At 46.8% G+C, this 11,797-nt stretch overlaps 1 protein-coding gene across 1 annotated transcript; it reads right to left on the bottom strand.

Moving 5' to 3' along the window:
• Positions 1-2,594: 2,594 nt before the first annotated feature.
• NDUFB4 (NADH:ubiquinone oxidoreductase subunit B4) lies at positions 2,595-5,043 on the bottom strand. The gene is made up of 3 exons (XM_037388327.1): positions 4,792-5,043; positions 4,433-4,579; positions 2,595-2,746 (listed from the first exon to the last, which is right to left on the bottom strand). Exons 1-3 carry the CDS (start codon positions 4,990-4,992, stop codon positions 2,687-2,689), a joined length of 408 nt encoding a protein of 135 aa, XP_037244224.1. The 5' UTR covers positions 4,993-5,043; the 3' UTR covers positions 2,595-2,686.
• Between the last annotated feature and the right edge of the window lie 6,754 nt (positions 5,044-11,797).

The raw sequence follows: 11,797 nt of genomic DNA, 5'->3' as shown, positions 1-11,797 counted from the left end.
CTTCAGCACATACCCATGAGAAAGATACTAAGCTTGGTGCCATCGGGATCTGTGCTTCGCACTTCCCAAGAGAAACAATCCCTATTATTCCAAAAGAGAAGGAAATGGAGAGCTGCAACACCTAAGTTCAGTCTGTTACATCCATCATCAGTTTTGGATCTGTATCAGATCCTTGCGGGGGGGGGGGGGCGGGGGGGTGTTGGAAACCATGAGCTTTGAGCAAAGTGTTACATTATCACATCTGCAGGGAGATGTTTACTATAAAATAGCCAGCTTAGAAAAGGATGTTCCAGAGAATCAATTTGCCAGAGAAGCTGATTTAAACAGACTGATCTGGGGATAAATGAGGTCTAAACATTTCACAGGCAGAGGGGAAAAGCTTGTTTTCTGTTTGGGACCAAATTTATCATCCAGTGACCTGCAGGCTTGAGTTTCTCTTGCTATAGCCTCATCACTGAAGGCACACACGGCTGGTAACACATCAGTCAAGGGTAAAATTCCACGAGGCGCATTCATGCTCCTCTCTTCACCCTACATTTCCTCAAGGGAAACTCCCCATTCCTTCCTCTACGCACCCAGCACCACCCCCCCACGCCACCAACCCCACCTCCAGCAGCACAGCACGCTCATTCCTTCCAAGAAAACAGCAAGGAGAGTTCTGCAAAATATCAAGAGAAAGTAGGGCAGCCTTTCCCTGAGCACCACGCTCAAATCTGCAGGGACGCAGCATCAGACACTCATCTGCAAAGGGCTGTGGCAGGTACCACAAGCATCGGTCCGAGGCTGGCTTAAGAAACCAGAGGCACCGCGCTCGTCTGCAGCCCATCCCCAACCGCTGGCTCAGCTGGCCTGAAACAAATACAGCTGTGAGGCAGAATTTACGTGTGTGGCAACCCAAGTTCCAATTAGCTGAGGAAATGGGTCCTGGGAGATCAAATTACTTTGTGGCAGCAGGAAGATAGTTAATTTAGCATGCTCAGACAAGCAATTATTTCTTTCCCTAAATACCACTTTCCCCATGCACTGTTGCCTCTCTGCACTGACCCACAGCCGTATCGTGTAATATCATTTGTGACAGCCTTTTAGAAGCTGTTCTGCAGAGAGAATGATCTGGGTTTGCTTTAGTTCAGCTAGCAGAACAAGCTGCAGCGGCAGGTGCAGGAGCGGTCCTAGGAGCACATATGGGATTGCAAAAGCAGGCCATGGCTTTGCACAGCTGCTGCACGCAGCGCTGGTACCCAGCTCCCCACAGCCTGAACATTTCATGACCCAGCCATGAAGGAGAAGAGCTACAAAAAGAAACTGTAAAATAAATAAATAAATAATGTATCAGGAAACACATTTTTACTGAGGGTTACCAAAGAGGTTGTGGAGTCTTGATCGTTGGAGATACTCAAAAGGCCCTGGGGACATCATCCTGGACAACGCGCTCCAGGTAGCCCTGCTTGAGCAGTCGGACCAGATGACCCCCCAAGGTCACTTTCAACCTCAGCCATTCTGTGATGATGTGAAAAAAACTCATCGACTCACTGATGGAGAGGGACTTCACATGGACTGTATTATTGCCCTTATCAAGGAGGAAAGGGATGGGGCAGTGCTGCTTTTGCTGACTTCGCACAGGCCGCTTTACCAGCAGGCAGAGGGAAGTTTTCCAATTTTACATCAAACTGAGGTTTCAGCATTGACCTCAACATTTGGGAAGAAACCGCTCCCATACGAAGGCTGAAGAATGAGGGGGTTTGGATCATGAAGGCACTTACAGGCCATGTGAAAATTCAAGCCCATATTAAAAATCTTTTCCTTGCACTCCCATTTCAGCACTTTGACAGTAACAGATCCAGAGCTCTATATACCAGTTAACCTGGGCAGAAAAGACTTGTTTCTTATAAGCATAAGCAGAGAAGGCACCTTTGCAGAGACAAGGTTGTTAGGCTTGGCGGGTTTTGTGGTGTTTTGTTTTTTTTTTAAATCACAGCCCATTTGCAAGGATGAAATGGAATTCTCCTACACTGTAAAGGAAGCAGCATCAAAAATAATCATCCTTATCTTTTTACTTCTTGTCTCCCACTCACAAGAATCACAGAATGAGCGGAAAGGCTAGTCACCTATAGCATGACAATGTTAGGCTCACTATTTCCAGGTGTGGTATAATTTTATCCAGAATTTTATTGTAATAAACACATGGTTCAGGCTTGTATTTTATTAGGGAAAATAAAAATTAACTCAACTTACTGAGAACAGGCAAGAAGACTTCTAAAGTTATTAAAAACGTATCACAGAACTTGCTTATATCCAATTAGGGCAAACTACATAGTCAAACCAACAACAACAGGAAGAAATACCTAGTAAGCAATGAATAGTTCTTTAGGAAACTGTTTGGGCTTGCTTAACATTTTAGGCTGCTACTAATTTTAAATTTCAGCCTGTGTTGCTCTGACAGCAGCAACTTCCATGCTTTAAAAGGAGCCTCTGTGTGTAGACCAAAGGAGTACACTGGTTGAGTTCAGAACATTCTCTCTGTATCAATCTGCATTAGATACAAAGATCCTGCATTTTTGCACTTTCCATAATTGTTAAAGACACAAGACAACCAATAAGCAATTAAGATTTATTCTAATCAAGGAGAAATGTCAGCATACAATATATCTTATTTATATCCCATGAACAGCACTGCAGTTCCAGGAGCTTAAAATACACTGAACGGTCGCTCATATTTACCCTCTCGGATAAGCTTCTCTTTACGATCCTGTGGAAGAAAGAGAACATTCATCATTATCCTATCAGAGAAGTTTCAATCAGCCTCGGATAAGAGAAAACCCATTTAGTATTATAGCATAGACTACAGGAAGACAGCACCACATATGATCTTAAGGGTCTTTTCCTACCTAAATGTTTCCATAAGCAAACTCTGGTAACACCTGTTATGGTTAACAAAAGAACAAGGCATTTAGATTCACCTACCAGCCACAGAAAATGTGCTCAGATTGACCTCTGCACATCTAGCCACTCTCACAGGCCAACAGAGACCAATTCCTGTGATGCGTTTTTCACTACATTAGTTGTGTCGCAGTTAATTTATACATTTAGTTTCTGCTTCCTCCTTCTGGCTGAAGAATCCAGCTTAGAGATCCAATTATGGAGAAATAACTCGCCTTAATGTGCCTGTGTTCACTTTCAGCCCATTTGTATCTCACTCTGCAGTCATGTACCTTTCTGACAAGTACTGTTACAGTACAGAGACTGAGACATTGCAGATATTGCCCCAATTCCTTCTGCTGGATAAAACCACATTTGCTTAAGACTCAGCAATTTGTCTCTTGCTTTCCCAGAACACAGCAAACACCCCTCAGGAAAAAAAAAAAAAAAGTATAATAGCTATTGAGCTTCATATACTACCAGAAAACCAAGAAAAATCCCCCAAACATCAGTAAGGGAACTAGAATAAAGGAAAACAAGTTGTTCTGGAGACTACATTAAAGACTTCAGCTTAAATATTCCCAGGCAAGGATGTCTAGGTTCCACTCACGCAGGTTTATTTTCAAGAACTCACATGCTAAGCCACACTTCATGGTTTCACATGTAAAACAAAACCAGTATGACAAAATACTGCTGAGATGCCGAAGTGTCAAAAACATTTATATCAACATGCTTGGCATGTTTCCCAAAACCTGTATTTTCAATTCATCCCAGCAAGCGTTCCCTACAACTACTCTTCATTTTAACTGATGTTTGTGCTTCTCAGTTTATGACTTGATCTAAAAATGCTACTTTTGTGCATAAGAGGGAAATAAGTGTTTTACAATAGCCACAAATTCACTAGTAAAAGCAACCACTGTCTGCCAGTAACCTAGCATGTTCTTACCTATGTATATAGCTGAGGTTTTTCAGAATGATCTATTACTCAGGTTCCGACACCCACATTTCAGGAGTTAGAACAGAAGCAAGATAAACCTTCCAGAATCTCTGAGATCAGACACTGCAATTGGCACAAAGTACTCCTCCCCTTTTGCTTCATGAGATTAGGGAAACGGTCAAGCAATTCACAGAGATGTCGCTAGCTCTGTCATCCATAAGCTCCCTATTTATTTATTTTAGAAAGCTTAGTTACTGCACCTCAACAACTGAAAGTAAGTCTGTTATGACTGATTTACACTGCCAGTGCTACAGAGAGCTTTATTACAGTAAAATACACTGATCAGAGAAACTGCGACTGGCCATACCGAAGGGCACAATACAGGGCTCTTCACGCAACTGGACTTTGCAACCAGTTAATGAGGCTTTTGAGACAGCAGGCTCAGTATCAGCCTTCCCTCCTTACTTTAACGGTATAAACATTCTTAGGTGCAAAAGGCTCCCACCAATTAAGCCTCCAGGCCAACGGACATTTTACAATCTGGCGGTCGCTGACCTTCAGTCTCGGCAGCTGACTTACCCTGTCAAATTTGAAGACAGCGGACCAGAAGAGGATGGGGACTATCGCCCAAACAACTCCTAGAAAGGATGTCTTGGGGGTCGGGCGGAAAGTCGGGTAGATGTTGTATGTCCTGGCATAGGACCACCGGAGCAAGGCAGGATTTTCCTGGGTTGGAAAGAAAACGGCTGTGAGGGGCCAGGGGCCCAGCGCCGCTCACCCTTTGCCCCCGCCGCCGTGCTGGGGCCTACAGAGCCCGCCGCTGCCTCCCGGCCAAGGTCACGGGCAGGCCAGCGCCTTCCCCGCCCGGACCTACGCCCGGGCCCGGCTGCGGGACGCCGGGTGAGGCGGCCAAGCCCCCCGCCCCCCGCCCCACTCACGATAACGGCCGGTGGGTTAGGGTTGTTCAGCTGCAGCTGGTACTGCCGCTTGAGCCTGGCGCGGATAGCCAAGCGCTCGGCCTCGGCACGGCGTTTCTCCGGAGACACGTCGTAGGTGGCGTGATCGAGCTCGGCTGGCAGCGAGACGTAGCGGCTGGGCCGGTACGGCTCAGCGGCCGGGGGGTCCTGTCCCGCCGCCATCTTAGCGCCCCGTCCGCCGCGGGAGGCGGGAGGCGGGACTGGCCGCGCGCCGCCGGAAGAAGCCCCGCCCCCGCGGGCCCGCGCGCCGCCGCCGCGCCCCCTGCCGGCCCGCCGGCGGCACGAGCCCCCTCCCGCCCGGCGGCAGCTCGGCTGAGGAGAGGGGGCGCAGGCGCGGCCGCTCCCTGCCTGGCCAGAGCTCCAGAGGGTGGCGTGGCCCGTCCCCTGCCCCCTCCAGGGGGGACCGGGACCTCCAGGGCAGAGCTGAGGCGGCAGGGACGCGGGGCGGGTGAAGGGGCTGCCCACCTAGGGGAGAACGGGGCGGCCGTGGCTTCCCGGCCCTTCCCCAGCCCTGCATCACGCACATTTAGGCAAGACACTCAGTCTTACAGAAGTGGTTCATCGCAGGTGGGCTAGAAGCTGCCAAATCCTGCCGTTACTGGCTTTCAGCTGCAAATCCTCTCTGAGATTCCCTAAGCAAGGCCCGGGTGGGTTGGGTAAGCCGCCAGGTAACCTTCAGGATTATTGTGCTGTGACTCGCTGCCCTGATAACCTTTATTGACAGGTTCACAAATCACCCTTGCTGATGAACAGGGGGCAAAGAAAGCAAGCCCTGGCCTGAAGGTTTTGGCTTTAGGAAGTTTCTGTCTCGTCGATATGAACAGCTCTGTTGTCCAGAGATGCAAAAAATACATGCAAGTTGCCTTTCCGGAAACAAACCTACCAGTACACAAGTTTTCTGCTGGTTTTTTTTTTCTTCTTTAGGGTATGCAAAGCAATGATAGTTGTGCTCGTTGAGCTGAGTGAGTTAATGGCTGTGTATCTGTAATTATGGCCTCATTTACACTGGGGTAACTACAGACTCGGGTAATGTTGGATGAGGGATTACAGTTTACTCCTAAACACACACAAAATAATATTGCTGACTTTATTTAAGATGCTGTGCTTTGGCACTGCAATAATAAAGCAGAAGCTTGGCTTCACATCTTTATGATTTCGTTCTTATACCTAAGCACTTGGAAAACAAATAGTCTCCTTTTGGTCTGAGCAGCTAATTAGGAGCTGAGGCTTTGTGACTTGCTTCCAGCAGGATGAAATACAAGTTGGATATTCCGGCAGTTTGTGCACCTTGAGCACACCCCCACAGCAGGAGGTACTTCTCCCTCTCTCCAGTACAAGCCTGCAGTCCTCTCAGAAACTTTCTCCCAGCATTTCTCCAGCTTTTCCACCCTCGTTTTCTTCACAAACACATGGCTGCAAATCCAAGTGAAAACCAAGCTGTTTCTTTCACAGTCAGCTCCCAAAGAAGTACTTACATGCCCTGTTTCTTTGTTTCCCAGGGCTTTCAGCTTGGGACAGTGGCTCCTCTTGCATGGAACAATTTAATCCCTTTACTTTCCGATTTCATGACCATCAGATTTCATGAGCTCTCTCTCCAGCCCCGCGATTGTCTTTCTCCGTAGATGGCTTGTGGAGAGCTACCTGAGCAGCGCGCTACATATACCAGCAGCACTGCCATGTGGCACTCCTGTGGTACTTTCATCTCCGAGGGTTCCCAAAGACTTGGCAGCCTGTGTTTCCCTGCCTGTGCACAGCCTGCTTCTTTAAAAGCTGTTCCTCCCTGCTCTCTCTTATTTCTTAATAAATGACACACGCAGCCTTGAAACAGAGAGATTCTTGGCAGGAACAGGGGTGCAAGGTTGGATTAGCGTTCTGGGAAAAGAGAGCACGCTGTGGGAAATGGTGGGTCTTTTTCCCCTCTCTGCCGCGTCACCGAGTGGAATGGAAAAATCCTGTCCCTGCAGATCTCCCAAAGGACTTTTAAAACAGCCACATGCTTTTCCCCCAATCTGCTGGCTCCTGAGATCTGTCTGTAATGGTGTGGGACAGCTGCTGTGGGCAGGAGCAAAGATGGTCTTGTGGTGAAGTCACTTGGCAAAGGCAGCGGGTTCAGCTTCAGCTCCCAGCCCTGTTGCTGACTCTTTGTGATCTTATCTGTGCAGGTCCAAGCTGTGCCTTCTCCCTCTACCCGGAGTTCACAGTTGCGAGTGTGCAAGCTTGGCATGCAAACAGTGCCAAAATTAATTCTACTGGGAGAAAAACAGAAGGTGCAAAGCTGCATTTCCATTAACAATATAATGTATTAGAATGTAATGTATTAGAAAATTGAGAAGCCAGCCGCTATGCTGAAAACACCTTTGCATTTCATCTCTAATCACTAACTCATCCTCCCTCCCAAAGGATCAAGTTCCCCACAGGGAGTCTTTTCTGAGAGATAGCACTTGTTTCATGGGGTAAGAAAATAACTAAATCCCTGCCAGAGAAGTGTATTCTCTGACACTCAAGCCTGTGCATTGCAGTTTGTGGTTTAGCACTCCTCTGGAGGTGATTTTGTGCATTTGCTTCATTTCATAACAGCCATGTCTCTAACTTTAAAACACCATCCTTTAGCAAAAGCCCGAGACACCAATAGCAAGTGTCTAAACCTTGCATAAAGCAATGCAGGACAAAGACAGAAATACTGCAGTTAAAGCACTTGACTGAAATCAGTGATTGTTGGGTTTTTTCCTACTGACAGGAACTGCTGCACACAGTGAGAAATGCTGCGGTGACAAACTGGACTCCTGTGAAGACCTCTTACACCATCTACTCCTTCTGGGCCACCCTATGGCAGACTCCGAACACAACCAGGCTGCTACTGCAAACCACCTTTGAAACAAAAGATTTTGCAAGAACGAATGAGACCCTTCTTCCCTTGTTTTTGCCAACCAGATCATGAAGCTCATTTCATTCACCTCCTGACTGCTATTGTTGACCTAAGACAAGCAGCAGGAATATGAAACAGGCACTAATGAGAGTGGGGCCACTCTCAGTAGGATAACACAGGCTTAAACTAGAATATTGCTGGTCGTAAAACCACGTCCTTGTGGGCTCAGACACCAAGACCTGAAAGGTAAGACCCCAAGTGTTTTTCTTCTTTTTAATCAGAACTGATGATTATTGAAGTTTGAGGTTGGCAGTATTGAATTAAATTGACAATTCTCATATGAAAATGCCTTTGAAGTTTACATCATCTGTTTTCTTTGTGAGTAGCAGTAACCAAAATGGAAAGAACCAGTCAAGAAAATTAATCTTTGTCCAGAACCCTGTGGAGGGTTGACCTTGACTGGCTGCCAGACACCCACCCAGCTGCCCTCTTGCTCCTCTTCCTCAAAAAGACTGAAGGAGAAAAAGACATGGAAAAGCCCATGAGTTGAGATGAGTACAATTATTAAGAAAAGCAAAAGCTGCATACAGAAACAAAGCAAAAAGAGGAATTCATTCACTACATCCCATCAGCAGGCAGATGTCCAGCTACTTTTGGGGAAGCAGGGCCTCAGTATACATAGCGGTTGCTTGGAAAGACATATGACATCACTACAAATGTCCTGCCATCATCCTCCTTCCCCTCAGCTGTTATTTCTGAACATGACATCATATGGTATGGGTTAACCCTTTGGTTGGTTGGGTCAGCTGTCCCAGTTATTCTCCCTCCCAAACTCTTGCCTATCTCCAGCCTACAGACCTTTAAAGTTGGTGGCGGGGCGCTGGAGAGAGAACCTCGATGCTGTGCAAGCATTGCTCAGCAATAGCCAAAACACTGATGTGTTACCAATGCAATAGCCACAGAGCCACTGAGGCAAGGCACAGCTCCATATGGGCTGCTGTGAAGAAGGTTAACTCCAGCCCATCCAGACCCAGTACAAAGTCATCTTGAATATTGTCCTACACACTGCTGAATTTCTGAGAGCATTCTCATCCAAATTAGTCTGAAATCAGTATGACAGTCTGAAAACTGTATGACAGACTCTTTGGTTGAAGCTGCAAGAAACATCCACCTTGAATTTAAAGTAACCCAAGGTACTGACCTTCAGTTTAGACCTGTGAGAATTTGTTGGTGACTTTTCAGTCATGCTCCAAAATACACACAGACTGGATTTGTTCAACAGTATACGCAAAGTCACATCTTTTCAGAGTGACCAGACTAAAAGACTCTGTGCTTCAAGTGAATGAAAGAAAAATTAACTTGATTCACAGATCTGTCTATCTATTTCTGAGGTGATCGTGCATGACACTTTCAGAAGATACAGGTTAAATGTGCTGTCATCTCAAAAAATACTTGTGTCTGTCAAACTTGTTCTGAGTACTTGCGGTTGCCCTGTTTGCATCAGCTGTCAGGCTGGGCCAACATGTTACTGGGCTCTGTTTTGAATTCTCACTGACCTTTTGCAAAGAAAGCAAGCTGCAAAACAGGGGAGAAGCTGACAAGATCACTCATATCACAAGAAGGTTCCTGAACAGAGGTCCTTTACTTCTAATTTCCATCTGTAATCAGCAAGAAGGGTCATTTGGCTCCTGCTCCCGTTCCATACAAGTGAATGAATACTGCTGTGTGTGCCACTGACCTTCTTCTGAGGGGAACTGGTATCAGACATCCATCTGCATGGATACATCCATGGTAAAAAGCATAGTAAATACAGAAGGGGAGCAGTGCAGAAATTATTAGTACACACATAGTTTATCTGGGCTCAGAACAAGTGTGTCTAATTGCAGTATGTAGCTGTGTTAATAAATTGTCCAGATAAATGTAATTCATTCTGCGTTAAGAACTGAAGTCCCCAGTATGTTTATCTTACAGTTGTTTAAAGGAAGCCTGGCATGCAAAAGAAGGAGTTAACATGGTTAGGGGAATTATGAATAGTTCAATCGTTATTACAACCAACAGGCCACCCATAAATGTGTATCAAATGTTGAGCTCAGCAGGAGTTAGTTGCAAAACTAGGACACTTAATGAGTCATAAAGTGCCAGGAATAATGAGAGACGGCATTAAACAAACCATTTCTGCCTCTCCTGGGCTTGTCCAGAGATGGTGACAAGAAGCCCTCTGCTGTTTCAGCTTTTCCTGCCAAAATAAAATTTTTGACTCACGCTGAATTATAGCTGCGGCTGAGCTGCCCAAGCCAGGGAGCTGATGCCGCCTGGAAGGGTCTGGTACGAGAGAGAGAAGCTGGCAGCAGGCATCTCTTCTCCACTCCTTTGCAGGTCATTGATTGTAGTATAAGCTCTCCCTCTGCTTCCAGCTCCTCACAGGAGAGGCTATTAATAGTCACATAATGTTGAAGAGCGGGAGAGGAAGAGGGCTTAGAATAACGTATGGTGGGAATTAGAAAGCTGAATGTCTGAGGGCAACCCTGTTATTGGCTAACTGTTGGAATTGCTTCACCAGCCAAGGGCTAACACTATTCGTAGGCTTCCCCTCATGATGGCTGTCAGGAACTGGAGTACCCCAGCAAGCTGTCATTGCCCCAGCCAGCCTCCACGGGACCCTCCATTACCCACTGGCAAGCAGCACTGATGCTCAGTCCCTTGGCCTTAGCTCTTGCCTGAGCTGGGTCAAGTGTGCGTTGTGGCTAGCCTTGAAGAGCAGTGGCTGAAGTGCCTGGTTTGTCCTCAGACCTTTCTTGTCACTTTGGCCTTGCCTGGACATCATTGGACTGTGGCTGATCATGGTTATTGCCACTGGACCTGCCCTGATCACGTTGTTTGGCTCCCAGCTTGCCTTCTCCATGGAGCAGCCCAGTCTTGCTGTCCCTGGACTGCACCGTCACTCATGGAGCAGTGCTCAGCCTCATGACCGTAGGGAGTGTGTGTGGCACCAAGGGTGGACTCAAACTGACACCAGTAAGAATTGAAAAAGCAGTTGCTAACAAGAGTCAGTGAGAGGAAATAAGTGTTGCAGGAAATGTTTCACCCAGGGTAAGGGAAGACGTCTTTTCTGGCCTACTGCTCCTGACACAGATCACCACCAGCAGCTGACGTTTGTTTTCTCCCTATTTCTCCCCAGGTGTTTTGTTCTGCCCATGAAAGAAAGGACAGATCTGCCTCATTCAGCTGAAGTATTGGAGAAATAGCGGTGCCCACTGTGAACTCTGCCTGCATGTCTCTGACACCACGGAGGGAGTTTTGGATGGTGAGTTCTCCTACCCTAAAACACGTCTGAGAGGCTGTGAGCCATCCCCTGGAGATCCTGTCTTTCCCTGTGGGCTGTGGAACGAGTCTAGTTTAGCCCAGATACTTCCCAGCCCCTGGACTGTCCAATGTGTGACAAAGTGCTGTGGCTTATGTAGCTGGAGGCCAAATGTTACACAGCCTTTATTGTACCTGGAGGATGCTCCTGTAAGTTCTGCCCAGGCCCACAGGTGAAACCCTGGACTTGCTGACAGCAAAGGAAAAACCCCCCAAAAATGGCTCTGGCCCACAAAAGCATCAGATTCCCTGTCACACCTTACTTGAAGTTACCTCATGGGTTTAGCTGAATTTCCCTTCACAAACAAAATCAGAGTGTGCGGTAAAGGCTACTGTGCAAAGATCCAACCAAAAAAGGCCAGTGAGACTTTAACCTCCAACATATGTGGCTGTTTCTGCTCCTCAAGACAGAAATACAGTGCCTCAAGGGTTGGTTTCATGTCAGGGATTTCCATGTCCTGGTGGGGACCACTCATAAACATGATCTTGCAGAAAGCCTCACTTTGTGGGATTATCCGTTCCAAAACCTCTTCACAGCCTAAAATAATTTTTTAACTGGAAAAGGAGCAGGACTTTATAGACAATAACTCTTTAAGTCACAGATTTCTCCTTTGTACAAGAAGACACTGAAGCCCTGTGTGGGCTAAAAAACCTAGCCTGAAATCTGTGATAGATCAGCCTTGAAGGAGAGGCAGCTCCATTTTACAGCTACGTAGAAAAAGATACTGACTTTATTTTGCT

The sequence above is a fragment of the Falco rusticolus genome, chromosome 5, assembly GCF_015220075.1.
Source record: "Falco rusticolus isolate bFalRus1 chromosome 5, bFalRus1.pri, whole genome shotgun sequence".
Classification (NCBI taxonomy): domain Eukaryota; kingdom Metazoa; phylum Chordata; class Aves; order Falconiformes; family Falconidae; genus Falco; species Falco rusticolus.
This window is presented reverse-complemented; position numbering and strand designations above follow the sequence as displayed.

Coding starts and splice junctions, on each gene's coding strand:
- NDUFB4 (XM_037388327.1), bottom strand. CDS start 4,992: ATGGCGGCGGGACAGGACCCCCCGGCCGCTGAGCCGTACCGGCCCAGC. Junction 4,580..4,791: donor CTAACCCACCGGCCGTTATC/GTGAGTGGGGCG, acceptor TTTCCAACCCAG/GAAAATCCTGCCTTGCTCCG. Junction 2,747..4,432: donor CTGTCTTCAAATTTGACAGG/GTAAGTCAGCTG, acceptor TTTCTTCCACAG/GATCGTAAAGAGAAGCTTAT.